The 17,907-nt window shown below is 42.8% G+C and overlaps 1 protein-coding gene across 4 annotated transcripts in view; it reads left to right on the forward strand.

Annotated features, from left to right (window-relative positions):
• Positions 1-17,907, forward strand: part of LOC109867273 (SLIT-ROBO Rho GTPase-activating protein 1) — a 148,119-nt gene that overhangs the window by 46,177 nt on the left and 84,035 nt on the right. For all 4 annotated transcript variants that reach the window (XM_031801749.1, XM_031801745.1, XM_031801747.1 and 1 more), the window contains exon 3: positions 12,872-13,034. In XM_031801749.1, coding sequence (XP_031657609.1) covers positions 12,872-13,034 — 163 coding nt within the window. The remainder of the gene's footprint in view (positions 1-12,871; positions 13,035-17,907) is intronic.

The raw sequence follows: 17,907 nt of genomic DNA on the forward strand, positions 1-17,907 counted from the left end.
CGTCTTTTTGCCCTACTCGGTGTCCTCAAATAGGCCTCTACTGAGTCTACTGCGCCTGAAAACCACAATGGCTCTACCAGCTGTGTGTGCAGGACTGGAAGACTGAGGAGAATCTGATGGCATGGATCGCTAGCTGTGGATTTCATCGTGTGATATAGAGTCCAGTCTGTTCATTTGTAGGGTAAACATTTGTCGAGCGGCATATTTTGGTGCTCTGTAAATGCCAGACGTTTGACTAACAGTGAATGCCCTGCTGCCGGGTTTTAAGACGTGGCCTATTTATTTTTTGTGATTGTATAAACAAGGTTAATACAGAACAGCTTATGTATTTTCCACATTCTCTAGGATGTTTCCTTTGGAACGACTTGTGTGAGGTTGAAAAAGTGTACTTACGTCTGACTCTGAGCTTCATGGCCTAACGTTAGTGCAGTGCCTCAGCCTAGCTTGGGCTGGCTCTGTGTGTAATAAAATGGATTAGCTTTAAAATGTGCTCTTTAAATCACTGGCTAATTAGCTGGCATTTCCGCACTGGAGAGCAGTGAATACTGACAAGCTGCGTGCAGTTAGGCTGCTAACTGCTGCTAACTGAGTTGAGCATTGTCACAGATTTCTTATGAAGTTGTTCCACATTTGACAGGAAGCCAAGTTATGTTCATTCAGTTTAAGTTGGTCAAATAATAAAAATCACCAGAGAAGTTGGAGAAGTCAAGTCTTTGTCAGGTAAAGTAGGATGCTTTGTACTAGCCCTGATGTCTGGCATCGGTTTCCTCCATTTGGAGAAAGAGAGTCAGAGGGGATATGGTACATTTCAGTGTCCAGGACAAGGAATGTCTCGTCAGCCATGTTTTTCTACTCTATCGGGTCGCTTTCAGGAGTGAGATAAAGTGACTGTTTGTAAGGAAGTACACAATTTGTGCTACCTATGGGATTATTGCTACAGCACCTCAGTTGGCCCAGAAGCGATCTTGTTAGGGTACAGCTCTGCAGCAGCGGTAGGCTGTAGGGATGTTATTTTAGCTTGATTGCGATAGCTAGCGCTAGTTGGCTGTACCTGCGCAAAAACACCAGTATTTTTCATCCTATAGTTTGTTTTCCATCTTCCTTTTAAATGGTGAGCCAACATGTTTTCAGCACTTTTAATATCCCTGACTGATCAAAACTCATTTTCTCATGCACTCTCGTCTCTCTGCAGCAGCCGTGCACTGATTGTACAAAACATTGTACACTCAGTGCATGACCTAGACTGACCAGGTAAATCCAGGTGAAAGCTATGATCCCTTATTGATGTCACTTGTTACATCCATTTCAATCAGTGTAGATGAAGGGGAGGAGACCCGTTAAAGATTTTTGAGCCTTGAGACAATTAAGCCATGGATTGTGTATGTGTGCCATTCAGAGCGTGAATGGGAAAGACAAAAGATTTAAGTGCCTTTGAACTGGGTATGGTAGTAGGTGCCAGGCGCATCGGTTTGTATCAAGAACTGCAGCACTGCTGGGTTAACTATGGATGCTGAGATAGCTATGGACTGGTGGAAAATGTAGTTAATATATTTTATGATATACAGTACCAGTCAAAGGTTTGGACACCTACTCATTCAAGGGCTTTTCTTTATTTGAACTATTTTCTACATTATAGAATAATAGTGAAGACCTCCAACTATGAAATGACACATATGAAATCATGTAGTAACCAAAAAAAGTGTTAAACAAATCAAAATATATTTTATATTCTTCAAAGTAGTCACCCTTTGCCTTGATAACTTTGCACACTCTTGGCATTCTCTCAACCAGCTTCATGAGGAATGCTTTTCCAACAGTCTTGAAGGAGTTCCCACAAATCCCACAAATGATATGCATAGTCGAGCATCTTTTCGTGACAAAATATCTTGTTTAAAACGGGAACGTTTTTCATCCAAAAATTTAAATAGCGCCCCCTAAATCCAACTGGTTAATACCAAGTGTCACGTTTGGAGGAAACCAGGCACCGCTCATCACCTGGCCAATACCATCCCTACGGTGAGGCATGGTGGTGGCAGCAGCATGCTGTGGGGATGTTTTTCAGCGGCAGTGACTGGGATACTAGTCAGGATCGAGGGAAAGATGGCCCATCCAGAGCTCAGACTTGTACCCGATCAAAAATCTCTGGAGAGACCTGAAAATAGCTGTACAGCGATGCTCCCCAACCAGCCTGACAGAGCTTGAGAGGATCTGCAGAGAAGAATGGGAGAAACTCCCCAAATACAGGTGTGCCAAGCTTGTAGCTTGATACCCAATAAGTCTCGAGGCTGTAATTGCTGCCAACAAAGTACTGAGTAAAGGGTCTGAATACTTATGTAAATGTGATATTTCGGTTTTTTGTTTTTGAATGAATTTGCACACAAAAAATATGTTTTTGCTTTGTCATTATGGGGTATTGTGTGTAGATTGCTGGGGGGGGTTTCATCTATTTTAGAATAAGGCTGTGACGTACATTTTTTGGGGAAAATTCAAGGGGTCTGATTACTTTCCGAAGGCACTACATATTCTATAGGGGGTAGATCAGCTTTAATATTGCAGATAGATTGTAGCTTCTATCAATATATTTGTCTGCGTCACTTCCAATCCCCCATATATTATTTATATCTAGTTTATTTGTTATATACTGTCCTTTATTATTTTCCCCTAACCCTACCACCCCTCCCCTAATTGGTGTAAACTAATGGACAACCACTATTAGGCTTCTACTTCCAGCTTATAGATACTATAAACGTGATATATTTGCCAAAATCTTTGCTTTGTTTGTGTGTGTGTGTGTGTGTGTGTGTGTGTGTGTGTGTGTGTAGATTGATGAGGGGGGAAAAAACCCAAACTGACTGTTTTCCTGTGTGGACAGTACTCTCTCATCATTGCTCCCCTCCAGAGCAGACAGACACCATGACACCCTATAAGCCCCAGCTGGGTCAGCAGCTCTTTTACCCACTTCTCTCTTTTCCTCCCAGAATGCAGTGGGAGAGAGCAACATCAGGCCCCACAGCAGAGTGGCCAGAGCCCTGTCCTAGGGAGTGACAGTCAGTCAGTCGATGACAGTACCATTGCTGTTTGCAAAATGAACACATTAAACACACACACATTATGCAGTACTGTTTGTTTAGGGAATGTCAGAGGGATGGAATGGAGAGGGGTATAATTGAATTATTTATATAGCCAAGGCCACCCCTGAGAGGGAGCGACTTGAATAGACAACATTTCTTTCCCCCATCAAACAAAGCGAATCGGTCAAAGAGACCTCCCTTTTTGTGTCTCATAGGATTTAAATGACCTTTCATTCGTGGTGAAATGATCCAAATATACACTAAACACTCCCAATTTCAGATAGTAGCTGTCATTCCATACCTTTTGTAAATATAATATGTATAACATTATGTAATATCATAATATAATAAACCATTTAGCAAACATTTCTTTCCAAATCGACTTACAATCATGCGTGCATACATATTTCTTATGGGTGGCCTGAATCTGAGCTGAATCTGAGCTGAATCAAACCCACAATACTTGTGTTGGAAGCACCATGCTCAACCCACTAAGCGACAGAGGGCCAACTGTTTACTGTATCAGCTGACATTATAGCCTCACTCACCAGGCAATTAATTAGCCTACTAACTATAACAGTTTGCAATCCACCCAGAGCGAAACTTCCATTAAAGCTAGTGAGGCGGCTTATTAATGAAAAAGTCTTATCGTAAAGGACTTTGCTATTTCAGATAAGGCCTATGCTGCTGTGTAAAGACACTGCATAGTGGGATTAATTATCCTTACTTGTCGCTACTGTAAGAAGTGACAGTTTTATATGGTTATAATGGCTTTTCAATGGAGTTGGAGCTGTCAGGACAGTTACTTTCTCCTGCAAACACATGCACATGTAGTCATGCATGCACCTAAGCACGCCCACACGCGTAAGCACAAACAGTTAATGAGATTCCTCTCACGCAGACTTTCTCCCTCGTTCTCCTTCTTATTTCTTCCGAGGACAGTTGTTTACTCTCCCCCTTTCTACCTGTGTCGCCCTCTGTGGTTTAACCGAATTCCTGCATTGTGTAGAAATAATGACATTGAGAGAGTTACCTGCCATTATGTAGGGTAGTTGGCAGAGTCCCAGAGGTCACTGTGCTGCCATGGCCCTCGTCACCTCCACACACACACTGGCAGCCCTCACACTTAAGCACACTAGCGCTGATCGCATTTAGTCGACTGGACGATTGTTTGGTTGATAGGCTGTTGGTCAACCAAGATTTCTTTAGTCGACCAGACACCTGTCTGATTCGCGCCTGTCTCAGTGAACTAATCCATTGTGTATGGTTATATTATGTGACGGTATTTTAATACCGGTGTATCGTAAAATACGGTATACCGGTATTTTAATACCGGTCTATACCGCCCAGCCCTACAATAGCCTAACTGTTAAATGTGCCTGGTTTTAGAAATCATCCATATACAGTGCCTTCGGAAAGTATTCAGACCCCTTGACTTGTTCCATATGTTATGTTACAGCCTTATTCTGAAATGGATTAAATAACAAATCCTCAGCAATCTACCCATAATGACAAAGCGTAAACATGTTTTTTGAAATACTAGCAAACTGATTAAAAATAAAGATACCTTATTTACAGAAGTATTCTAACCCTTTGCTATGAGATTTGAAATTGAGCTCCGTTGCATCCTGTTTCCATTGATCATCCTTAATGTTTCTACAACTTGATTGGAGTCCATCTGTGGTAAATTCAACTGATTGCACATGATTTGGAAAGGCACACACCTGTCTATATAAGGTCCCAAAGTTGACAGTGCGTATCCGAGCAAAATCCAATCCATGAGGTCGAAGGAATTGTTTGTGGAGCGCCGAGACAGCATTGTGACGAGGCACAGATCTGAGGAAGTGTACCAAATGTCTGCAGCATTGAAGGTCCCCAAGAACACAGTGGCCGCCACCATTCTTAAATGGAAGAAGTTTGGAACTACCAAGACTCTTCCTTGAGCTGGCTGCCTGGCCAAACTGAGCAATCGGGGGAGAAGAGCCTTGGTCAGGGAGGTGACCAAGAACCCAATGGTCACTCTGACAGAGTTCCTCTGTGGAGATGAGAGAACCTTCCAGAAGGACAAACATCTATGCAGCACTCCACCAATCAAGCCTTTATGGTTGAGTGGCCAGACGGAAGCCACTCCTCAGTAAAAGGCACATGACAGCCCACTTGGAGTTTGCCAAAAGGCACCTAATGACTCTGTCCATGAGAAACAACATTCTCTGGTCTGATGAAACCAAGATTGAACTCTTTGCAAAGTGTCACGTCTGGAGGAAACCCTGCACCATCCCTACGGTGAAGCATGGTGGTGGCAGCATTATGCTGTGGGGATGTTTTTCAGCAGCAGGAACTGGTAGACTAATCAGGATCAAGGCAAAGCTGAACGGAGCAAAGTACAGAGAGACCCTTGATGAAGACCTGCTCCAGAGTGTTCAGGTCCTCAGACCTGGGGTGAAGGTTCACCTTCCAACAGGACAACTACCCTAAGCACACAGCCATGACAACGCAGGAGTGGCTTCGGGACAAGTCTCTGAGTATGCTGGAGTGGCCCAGCCAGAGCCCGGACTTGAACCCGATCTAACCTCTCTGGAGAGACCTGAAAATAGCTGTGCAGCAATGCTCCCCATCCTACCTGACAGAGCTTGAGAGGATCTGCAGAGAAGAATGGGAGAAACTCTCCAAATACAGGTGTGCCAAGCTTGTCGTGTCATACCCAAGAAGAATCGATTCTGTAATCACTGCTAAAGGTGCTTCAACAAAGTACTGAGCAAAGGGTCTGAATACGTATGTAAATGTGATGTTTCAGTTTACATTTGTTAATAAATTCTGAAAACCTGTTTTGCTTTTTCATTATGGGGTATTGTGTGTAGATTTGAGGGTGGTAAAGGGATTTAATACATTTTAGAATAAGGCTGTAACGTTACAAAATGTGGTCTGAATATTTTCTGAAAGCACTGTATAACGACAGAAATATGATAGATCTTGCTTCTGTTGCCTGTTTGAGTGTTTGTTTAATAGCCAACTGATTCCGTGAGCACCAAGCCTCATGCAATGTCAAAATGTCAGGTAAAGCAATTTCACAGATTCAACTGTTTTGAATTTTATTATTATGATAATCAATATAGTATTAAGTAATGTCGTTATCATTAGTAGTCTATGTATAGTAGCCTTGTATAACCACCATCGAGCTGTACGCCTGAGAGCGCATACTGTTTAGTATTAATACAGTAACTTACTTAGGACTATATTTCAATAGGCTACCGTATCAGTCAATCAATCATTAATTTGTTAATTCCATCACACAGCATACAGGACATTAATGCTTTTGAAATGCAATCAAGCATTTTAGTTTTCAATTAAATAACAATGGGAGCTTTGAATAATTATCCTAAACAATAAATAAACTGCAATTCAAGAATGCTTGCAACTGTTTTTAGTATGCTTTAATAAAGGCTTTATGTATCTTTTTTTTGTTAGAACAGGCTCTCTGGTACAGTTATTTAGTGTCATTTACACTGTTCCAAAAGATCCCCATAAATATACATATAACGGAAACTGTTTGGCACACACAATACTCACTCAATGCTTGCTCCTATGCCCTTTTTTTCTGGATCTCCAGTAGTTTCCACAACTAAGTCAAATGTCTTCCACAGATCTGACTTCTCCTTTCCCTCCTGAGCAACCAGTAAACATTCACCCATTTCGAGCTTCTTTTTCATGTCCTCCGCATCCATTTCGCTGTCACGTGTCATGGTGTTCATACTTTGTTATAACCGATGTATTGATGTGATTATGATAGGCTATAGGTCAGGCCCTATTTGTCACATGCATGCGATGTTTCACGTAAAGAGAGTAAGGGTTGAGAGAAAAGGGAATGTTTTTTTCAAAAACAAATTAGGGATTTCGGTAACAGAACTTTTCAGTCAGAAGCGAACAAGAAACTAAATGACTGTAATGATGATGCAGCTTCCTCATGGACATCCCAATAAACACTTCTTGTGCTGTGGTGCATTTTCACTGCCGTAGGGAGGAGAGCGAGACCACGTTCGCCAGTCTCACACTGTGACCATATTGATTCATGTGTGTGTCTTTTGTTATCTAATCAAAGTGCGCGTAAAGCATCAGACAAGCTCAGTGCATATGTAGTTAAACTGTATTTGTTTGAATAACGTAATCTGTCTATATACGGAAACATTTTGACCAATTGATTGGATGAAAGAACAGAACAAGACTCGGTCGACCCAAGATATTTTTTGATGTTGTCAGGGACAGCCCTAAAAGACACACACACACACACACACACACACACACACACACACACACACACACACACACACACACACACACACACACACACACACACACACACACACACACACGCGCCTAACTCAATGGCCTGACACTTGGTCCAGCAGTATGTCTCAATAGCCAGCACACAACCCCACTATTAGGCCATTGATTTATTACAACAGCTACTGTTCATTCAATGGCTCCCTTAGTGTTTTCATCTACACTAGTTGCACATTTGGAATAAGGACCCTTTTAGGTCCCAAAGCCTTTCCTCCATTCGTTCTGACATTTCGGGGACTGTAATTGTAAGTTCCTGCCAGTTGTTCATTACAGCCATTATGTGCAACAAAGCGTGTGATGAAAGAAGGCTGTGTGGTGACTCATCAGCTGTCTCTTTTAGGCTGCATCCCAAATTGCACCCTATTCCCAATCCCTACATAGTGCACTACTGTTGACTAGGGGCCCATATGAATGGTCAAAAGTAGACGGCCGTACGGACACGCGCTGTAGTGCACCCCTCTCTCAGCAGAGCCCCTCCACTAGCGGATGGGTATATTAAAAGGCCGAGTTATCTAATTATCTAACCCGTGGTCACAGTTGATGTCCCATGACCAAGCTCATTACAGTAGAGACCGACCAATCACATACTCAAGTGTACACACACACACACACAATAGACCCACATGTGCATGCACAAACACACACTTCACACAAACACTCACTTTCTGGTAGCCCTCGCCCTCTCATACATACTAGGCTAAAAAAACACACACTTGCGCACACACATGCAGGAACAGAGAATAAATGAAAGCACGCCACTCCACTGAAGCTAAAAGATTTACAGTAACTTCAGTCTTGTGTGGGTGTGATGCTGTCCAGCAACTCTGCCATAAGTCTTCTATTGCAATAACTGTTTTTCTTCCTGGTAACTTCCCTGCCAATGCCATGTTCTGTACATGTTTCCCCATGCGTCACTTATGCTTTTAGCTAAATTTGATTATTCCTTTTATGAAAAATGGCCTTGCGTTTGGCAGTCACCAGGATGTTTTTCATTTCCTGTCCTGTCTTTTGTCACATGCACTATAGTTCCTGTTTTCCAAACTTCCCAGAGAGTTCTGAGAGAGCGAGCGAGAGAGACGGAATGTTACAGCTCTGTGGCCCGGGATGTTTTGTCCGCTTCCAGCAGCTATCATCAAAGAGTTATGTAGTTCAGGGATGCAGCATTGGCCATGTGCCAGGGCGAGGGTACAGAGTTTCACCTGTTGCGTTGACAAGTGTGGGTGTACTGCCTGTCTTTGCTGACTGACCTTCGGGGTGGAGCTCTTCCAGTGTTCCATATGATTCCTGCCAGCTGGCCCTAAGGCCTCAGGACCTGGCCTTTCTTCTGTCCTCCTTCCTCTCCTCGGCTAACTGCTCTGCTCCACAGCAGGAGCAATGTTTTAGATTACATTTAGGAATTCAGCCTGCTGCAGGCCGCTGCTTAAGCACAGCCATGTCTCACTCTGTCTGTCGCTTTCTCTCTTTCTCCCTCTTAGCCTCTTTTCTTTTCCTCTTTCTGTATTGTTTCTTGTGATGCTCTATTCTAAAACTTTACTACATGTAAAGTAACTTATCTAACAAGGAAGTCTTTAGTTTCCTAAGTTTATGTAAGCTTGTGGCAGCCTCTCTCCCCTGTTGCGAGATGTCAGATCAGCTTAAAACATTGCTCCAGCTATGCCCCAGAAATGTTGTTGATACACACTCTCCAACCCAACTCCCCCACAGGTGCAGTGTGCACTCAGTGCTGATATATAGTGCATGTTATTATATAGGGCACTCATCACCTGGAAAGGGCTGTGGAAGCTAATACTTACTAGCAAATACTTTTTTGTGATTTTATTTTATTTCACCTTTATTTAACCAGGTAAGCTAGTTGAGAACAAGTTCTCATTTACAACAGCGACCGGGCCAAGATAAAGCAAAGCAGTGTGACACAAACAACAACACAGAGTTAGACATGGAATAAACAAGCATACAGTCAATAACACAATAGAAAAAAAGAAAGTCTATATACAGTGTGTACAAATGGCGTGAGGAGGTAAGGCAATAAATAGGCCATAGTAGCGAAGTAATTACAATTTAGCAGATTAACACTTGAGTGATAGATGATGATGTGATAGTGGTGTGCAAAAGAGCAGAAAAGTAAATTAAAACAATATGGGGATGAGGTAGGTAGATTGGGTGGGCTATTTACAGATGGACTATGTACAGCTGCAGCGATCGGTTAACTGCTCAGATAGCTGATGTTTAAAGTTAGTGAGGAAAACACAAGTCTCAAACTTCAGCGATTTTTGCAATTCGTTCCAGTCACTGGCAGCAGAGAACTGGAAGGAAAGGCGGCCAAAGGAGGTGTTGGCTTTGGGTATGACCAGGGAGATATACCTGCTGGAGCGCGTGCTACTGGTGGGTGTTGTTATCGTGACCAGTGAGCTGAGATAAGGCGGAGCTTTACCTAGCATAGACTTTTATAGATGACCTGGAGGTAGTGGGTCTGGCGCCGAATATGTAGCAAGGGCCAGCCGACTAGAGCATACAGGTCACAGTGGTGGGTGGTATAAGGGGCTTTGGTAACAAAACGGATGGCACTGTGATAGACTGCATCCAGTTTTCTGAGTATTGGAAGCTATTTTGTACATGACATCGCCGAAGTCGAGGATCCATAGGATAGTCAGTTTTACTAGGGTAAGTTTGATGGCGTGAGTGGAGGCTTTGTTGCGAAATAGAAAGCCGATACTAGATTTGATTTTGGATTGGCGATGTTTAATATGAGTCTGGAAGGAGAGTTTACAGTCTAGCCAGATACCTAGGTATTTGTAGTTGTCCACATATTCTAGTTCAGAACCGTCCAGAGTAGTGATGCTGGATGGGCGGGTGGGTGCGGGCAGCGAACGGTTGAAAAGCATGCATTTGATTTTACTAGCATTTAAGAGCAGTTTGAGGCCACGGAAGGAGTGTTGTATGGCATTGAAGCTCGTTTGGAGGTTAGTGTCCAAGGAAGGGCCAGAAGTATACAGAAGGTGTCGTCTGCGTAGAGGTGGATCAGGGAATCACCCGCAGCAAGAGCAATATCGTTGATATATACAAAGAAAAGAGTCGGCCTGAGAATTGTGGTGCCCCCATAGAGACTGCTAGAGGTCCAGACAACAGGCCCTCCGATTTGACACACTGAACTCTGTCTGTGAACTAGTTGGTGAACCATGCGAGGAAGTCATTTGAGAAACCAAGGCTATTGAGTCTGCCGATAAGAATACGGTGATTGACAGAGTCGAAAGCCTTGGCCAGGCTTGGGCCTGATCCACATTAAGAAGTCTTTAAACATCTCGCTAGGTGAGTGTTGAGCAGACAGGACAGAGCTGTCAGGTAACTGAGACCTAGATCTCCAAGCACACATTTGCTTTTCACGTCACTTCCTGTTGAACGCAGAACAAGGTAGAGCTCGGTTAGTTATTTTGGAAAGTTTGTTGCTGTGAACGTCTATAGAAAAAGTTTGGTTACTAGATAGCTACCTTTTGAGTTTTGATCCTATGACTCGGGACCGCTACTATCTGTCCAGTGATCCTGCCGAATAAGGCCGGGTCTGAAAGCTGCTTGGATTAGAAGCTAGCCTAGGTGCTAGCTAGCTGCCTAATCAAGCCAGCGGTGTTTTCTTGAGGGCTTGAACGCAGCTCTCGACAGTTAGCCATTGTGGCTGGGACCGCGGATTGTCCCGGGCTTGTGGCTGTCTAGATCCCTGCTGTTTGTTGTTTCAAATACGATTTGATTTGTTACATGTGCCTAATACAACAGCTGTAGACCTTACAGTGAAATGATTACTTACAAGCCCTTAACCAACAATGGCAGTAAAAAAAAAAAGTTAGCGAATACCATCCCCAAAAAAGTGAAATGAAAAGTAACACAATAAAATAACAAGGCTATATACATGGGGTAATGAGGCAATGTGTGGGGGTACAGGTTGGTCGAGGTAATATGTACATGTAGGTAGGGGTGAAGTGACTATGCATAGATAATAAACAGCGAGTAGTGGCAGCGTAAAAAAAGGTGGTCGACGCTAATAGTCCAGGTAGCCATTTGATGTTTAGTAGTCTAATGGCTTGGGGGGTAGAAGCTGTTAAGGAGCCTTTTGGACCTAGACTTGGTGCTGCGGTACTGCTTCCCATGCGGTAGCAGAGAGAACAGTTTATGTTTAGGGTGGCTGGAGTCTTTGACAAATTTTAGGGCCCTCCTCTGACACCACCTAGTATATAGGTCCTGGATGGCAAGAAGCTTGAACTCCGGGATGAACTAGGCCGTACACACTATCCTCTGCAGCGCCTTGCAGTCAGATGATGAGCAGTTGCTATACCAAGCAGTGATGCAACCAGGCCGAATGCTCTCGATGGTAAAGCTGTATAACTTTTTGAGGATATGAGGACCCATGCTAAATCTTTGTGAGATGCAGAGTAGATGAATAGATATCCGCATGTGTGGTTCCCACCATGAAGCATGGAGGAGGAGGAGGTGTGATGGCGTTGGGGTGCTTTTCTGGTGACACTGTTTGTGATTTATTTAGAATTCAAGACACACTTAACCAGCATGGCTACCACAGCATTCTGCAGCAATACGCCATACCATCTGGTTTCCACTTAGTGGAACTATGGTTTGTTTTTCAACAGGACAATGACTCAACACACCGCTAGGCTGCGTAAGAGCTATTTGACCAAGAATGAGAGTGATGGAGTACTGCATCAGATGACTTGGCCTCCACAATCGCCTGACCTCAACCCAATTGAGATGGTTTGGGATGAGTTGGACCGCAGAGTGAAGGAAAAGCAACCAACAAGTGCTAAGCATATGTGGTAACTCCTTCAAGACTGTTGGAAAAGCATTAAGCTGGCTGAGAGAATGCCAAAAGTGTGCCAAGCTGTCATCAAGGCAAAGGGTGGCTACTTGGAATAATCTCAAATATTCTGACTTGTTTAACACTTTTTTGGTTACTACATGATTCCATATGGGTTATTTCATAGTTTTGATGTCTTCACTATTATTCTACAATGTATAAAATAGTAAAAACAAAAGAAAAACCCTTGAATGAGTAGGTGTGTCCAAACCTTTTGACTGGTACTGTATGTAAATTGTAAAGCCTTTTGTCTGTAATGTATTTTTCGTTATGTTTCGGACCCCAGTAAGACTAGCTGTCGCCATTGGCGTCGACTCATGGGGATCCTAATAATCAAATCAGATGACAAAGACCGCCTTCAGAGAGCCAGGCAAGAGGGCACACGCGCACACACACCTCTGTTTCTTAGGGTGCCTGAACACATCCCTACATTTCCCTGTCTCTACTTGTCAGTGTCTCTATCTCGTTTGTCTATGCAGTGATCAGTGTATGATAATGAAGTTGTGCACAGTCACTGTTCTGTTTTATATGAATGAACAGGAGTCAAGTGAAAATCTTTCTGTAAAGAGGGTCATCTTATATCTTGTGTCTTATAAATCCTTTTTAGGAAGGACCAGAACCTGCTGTCCCCGGTTAACTGCTGGTACCTGTTGCTGAACCAGGTGAGGAGGGAGAGCAAGGACCACGCCACCCTCAGTGACATCTACCTGAACAACGTCATCATGCGCTTCATGCAGATCAGCGAGGACTCCACACGCCTGCTCAAGAAGGTGAGATCTGTAATGTAGTTTGTACTCTGACCTTTGACCTGGCTAGATGCGGTCACAGAGGTTAGAGGTCAGACGAGGTGAGATCCCAGTGATCCCACGTAAGGAAGTGCAACTAATTAGGGACAGGAGTTGTTCCTTACCACTTGTCTTTAATTGATCATGGAGCTCTCCAGTACCCCATTATGTTGGATAAATCCTGGGCTCATTCACATAGTCAGGACAAAACTGGTCCCTGCTGCTAATTATACATTTATCAATCTACAGCCTTAGATACACTGGACTGCTCTCAGAGATTTGATGTATGGTTGGGTGTATCAGTGGACTATTATGTTTCAAGTTGTGTCTGATGACATCTTGATGGCAGCTCAGTTGCTGGGGTGTGTACAGAGGACCCTCCTCATCCCACACTGCCCTGATCATAAGCATAAACGGCCTACCTAACCCTCCTATCTGAGGTCTGACCTCATGACAGAAACCCTGCTACTAATGTTGCTGCCGCCTGTTTCACTCCTGCCACAAAGAGGACAACTCCCTACCAGATTATGAGCTCTCCTATGCACCAGGAGTCACATGAACCAACCACAGCCCTGAAAATGACAAACCAGGGCCTGTTTCAATGGGGTGCTTTGTATCAAATGTTTCCTATTTCTTTCGCTGAGGGGTCTTTAAATCTGTCTGCTAGATCACGACTAAAAGAGAGGGGTCTTTAAATCTGTCTGCTAGATCACGACTAAAAGAGAGGGGTCTTTAAATCTGTCTGCTAGATCACGACTAAAAGAGAGGGGTCTTTAAATCTGTCTGCTAGATCAAGACTAAACAAAAGGGGTATTTTATTTATGGTTGAAGTCATTATTGTCTCAGTGATTTAAACTGGTTGGTACAGAGGACTGGTCTACACACTAACAACACACAGACAGACAGACAGTGTTTTGTCAGATGTTTTTTTCTTCCCCCACTCAACCCACATTACTGATGTTTAAAATGATAGTCCACTAAACTCATCAACGTGTTCCCCTCCTGCAATGCAATCAAAGCAATTATACTGTATGTATACATTTTTGGATATTTAAATCAAGACTATACTGGACTTCATTCTGTTAGTTGGTACCTGAGAAGCATTGATAAGAGTGAAAATATAATGTATGAGGTTTAGTTCATAGCATCCCTCATATGAAGACGTTTGCATTCAGACATTACACACAGTACATGAGGGGAGAAATGATTATCCCTCCTTATTGCTCCACCAATTATAATTGTTGGTTGACCTTGAACACAACAGGCAAGAGACTGCTTGAACACACAGGCAATGACCTGCAGTCACCAGACACCGTTAGGTCTTCAGTGTTTGTGACTGTGTGGATGCGTTTCGTGCATGTGTGTGTTTGTGTCTCCCCTCTGGCTCGTATAGTGATGTTTGGCAGCCAGGGGCCAAACCAATCGGAATCCTCCTGGTGGGTGGGGGGGAGAAAGAGTCTGTAACAGGGGAGCAGAGACACACCTGCCCTCTAATCAGTGAGTCCGTGTCTTTGATCTCTCCATTAACGAGAGACAAACACCGGGGGACGCCCCCCAGTTACAACACAGTTACTACAGCTCCTCTTCTTTTAACACGAGAGGGCTGCTGCTTTGTCATCCTGGCATCAAACACTAGTGTTTTTATATTTTCAAATTCCAAACTTTTCTACCTTTTTATGTTATGAGGTGTAGCTGTATAGAACCTTAAATGAAATATCCTAACAGTTGACCATTGGCTTGTGTTCATGCTATGTTTATTTATGAATAGTACTGTGCACAAGAAAGTCGCAGCTTACCTCGATTTGTCTTTGTTCGAAGGAGAAACCTCTAAATACACGTTTTGTCACTCAGTCCATTCATGGTCGGGCAGGTCTTATCACATGTATTCTCTTTTCATTATTCATACAACTCGCTTTTTGTTTTACTTAGTCCTCTTTTATTTATGGAAGTCCCATTCTGGTGGAACTACAAGGTGAATTTCTCCCAAGGCTTGAAAGCCTCATCTGTATGGAGGGAGGAGAAAGGAAGGTATTAGTTTGTCAAGTTACTCCATTGCACACTCCTGCATTCATTCACTACAGAGGTAGGGACGAAGGGTGAGGGAAACACAAAACTGCACCAGGTACCACTAAATTGCTCTTGGCATTTGATCACGCGCAGTGTAAAGTGTTTTAACACTTCATTAGGATTAGAGCTTGACAATTTACTGATTTACTACCCGGCTTGGTCAATTACTAGACTAACTCCAATTACTGTTTCTGTATAGTATATGAGCCAATATGATTTGTGTAGCCTCTCACTAGAGTCCCAGTGTGTTTCTTCTGACATATGGAGCAGCCACCAGAAATTGACTCCAGGGTTATGTACAGTCCCTCTCTGGGGCCTAATTAATGTTGGAGGCAACATGAAACCCATCACCCCTGGGGGGTGCTCAGTGGATTCTTGTCTCTTCCTGTCTCACTCAGATGTGGTTAGCATCACTCATAAACAGTGCACTTAAAAGGGGAAGCCCATTTGTGTTAGTCCTTTAATAAATGATCCGTGTTGGAAAAACCCCAGTTTACATTCCCCTTTAAATAATAGAAGACCTTTAAAGGTAATCATAACATTGTGTGTGTGTGTATGTATGTGTGTGTGTGTGTGTGTGTGTGTGTGTGTGTGTGGATGTGATGTGATTCTATACGTACAGTACAGTACCAGTCAAAAGTTCGGACACACCTACTCATTCAAGGGTTTTTCTTAATTTATGCTATTTTCTACATTGTAGAATAATAGTGAAGACATCAACTATGAAATAACACGTATGGAATCATATAGTAACCCAAAAAAGTGTGTAATACATCAATATATATTTTATATTTGAGATTCTTCGAAGTAGCCACCATTTGCCTTGATGACAGCTTTGCACACTCTTGACATTCTCTCAACCAGCTTTATGAGGTAGTCATCTGGAATGCATTTCAATTAACAGGTGTGCCTTGTTCAAAGTGAATTTGTGGAATATCTTTCCTTAATGCGCTCGAATTTGAGATTTTTGTTTCCAACCACCGTGTCTTTGTGAGACGCAGAGTAGGTGAATGGATGATCTCAGCATGTGTGGTTACCACTGTGAAGCATGGAGGAGGAGGAGGTGTGATGGTGTGGGGGTGCTTTGCTGGTGACACTGTCTGTGTATTATTTATAATTCAAGGCACGCTTAACCAGCATGGCTACCGCAGCATTCTGCAGCGATATGCCATCCCATCTGGTTTGCGCTTAGTGGGACTATCAGCGTTTTTCAACAGAACAATGACCCAACACACCTCCAGGCTGTGTAAGGGCTATTTGACCAAGAAGGAGAGTGATGGAGTGCTGCATCAGAGTTGGACCGCAGAGTGAAGGAAAAGCAGCCAACAAGTGCTCAGCATATGTGGGAACTCAAAGACTGTTGGAAAAGCATTCCAGGTGAAGCTGGTTGAGACAATGCCAAGAGGGTGCAAAGCTGTCATCAAAGCAAAGGGTGGCTACTTTGAAGAATCAAAAATATATATTTTGCTTTGTTTAAAACTTGTTTGGTTCCATATGTGTTATTTCAATGTTTTGATGTCTACAATATTATTCTACAATGTTGAAAATAAAGGAAAAACCCTTGATCGAGTAGGTGTGTCCAAACTTTATACACTACCATTCAAAAGTTTGGGGTCACTTAGAAATGGCCTTGTTTTTGAAAGAAAATATATTTTTTTGTCCATTTAAAATAGCATAAAATTGATCAGAAACACATTGTAGACATTGTTAATGTTGTAAATGACTATTGTATCTGGAAACGGCTGATTTTAAAGATTAAAAAAGCAATAAAACTGGCCTTCTTTAGACTAGTTGAGTATCTGGAGCATCAGCATTTGTGGGTTCGGTTACAGGCTCAAAATGGCCAGAAACAAAGACCTTTCTTCTGAAACTCGTCAGTCAATTCTTGTTCTAAGAAATTAAGGCTTTCCGTGTGAGAAGAATGTTCTTTGTTTCTGGCCATTTTGAGCCTGTAATAGAACCCACAAATCTCCAGATACTCAACTAGTCTAAAGGCTAGTTTTATTGCTTCTTTAATCAGAACAACAGTTTTCAGCTGTGCTAACATAATTGCAAAAGCGTTTTCCATTGGAACACAGGAGTGATTGTTGCTCATAATGGGCCTCTGTACACCTATCTAGATATCCCATAAAAGAATCTGCCGTTTCCAGCTTCAATAGTCATTTACAACATTAACAATGTCTACACTGTATTTCTGATCAAGTTGATGTTATTTTAATGGACAAAAAATGTGCTTTTCTTTCAAAAATAATTTAAGTGACCGCAAACTTTTGAACTGTTGTGTGTGTATTTCTTTTGTTGCAGCCTGCTTCACACATTTTGAGCAACAGGAATGATCTCTCCAGTCCATAATTTACCTGGCCCAAAACTCAGTGCCACTACCAGCTTATAGATTCTGCTCTTCATTCTCTGTATGTGAGAGCACCTTAACTTCCACTTAGGTGACTTAGCTCTATTTATACATGGCTAAGTCGATTTGTCCGGTGGCTGTCTGTGTGGTAATATGTAAGTAAAAGAGAACTGGCTGAGGAGGTGTAGGCCAGTGCCAGGACAGGTGTAGGCTGGAATGGGTCAGCCAGAGGAGACTGATTGATTTACTTAATTACGCATGCATGCACAAACACACACACACAACGGGGGCTAATCCTCTATGGTTTACATCCACATGTTTGGACTGGACACCACCTCTTCCACCAGTCAGTCAGCAGGACTTACAGTAGAGCAGAGCTCTCTTTGTGATGGACCTGTGTTTGTTTGTGCCCTGACTTCCTCCTTCAAACAATCATAGATG

The sequence above is a fragment of the Oncorhynchus kisutch genome, linkage group LG22, assembly GCF_002021735.2.
Source record: "Oncorhynchus kisutch isolate 150728-3 linkage group LG22, Okis_V2, whole genome shotgun sequence".
NCBI classification, from domain to species: Eukaryota; Metazoa; Chordata; class Actinopteri; order Salmoniformes; family Salmonidae; genus Oncorhynchus; species Oncorhynchus kisutch.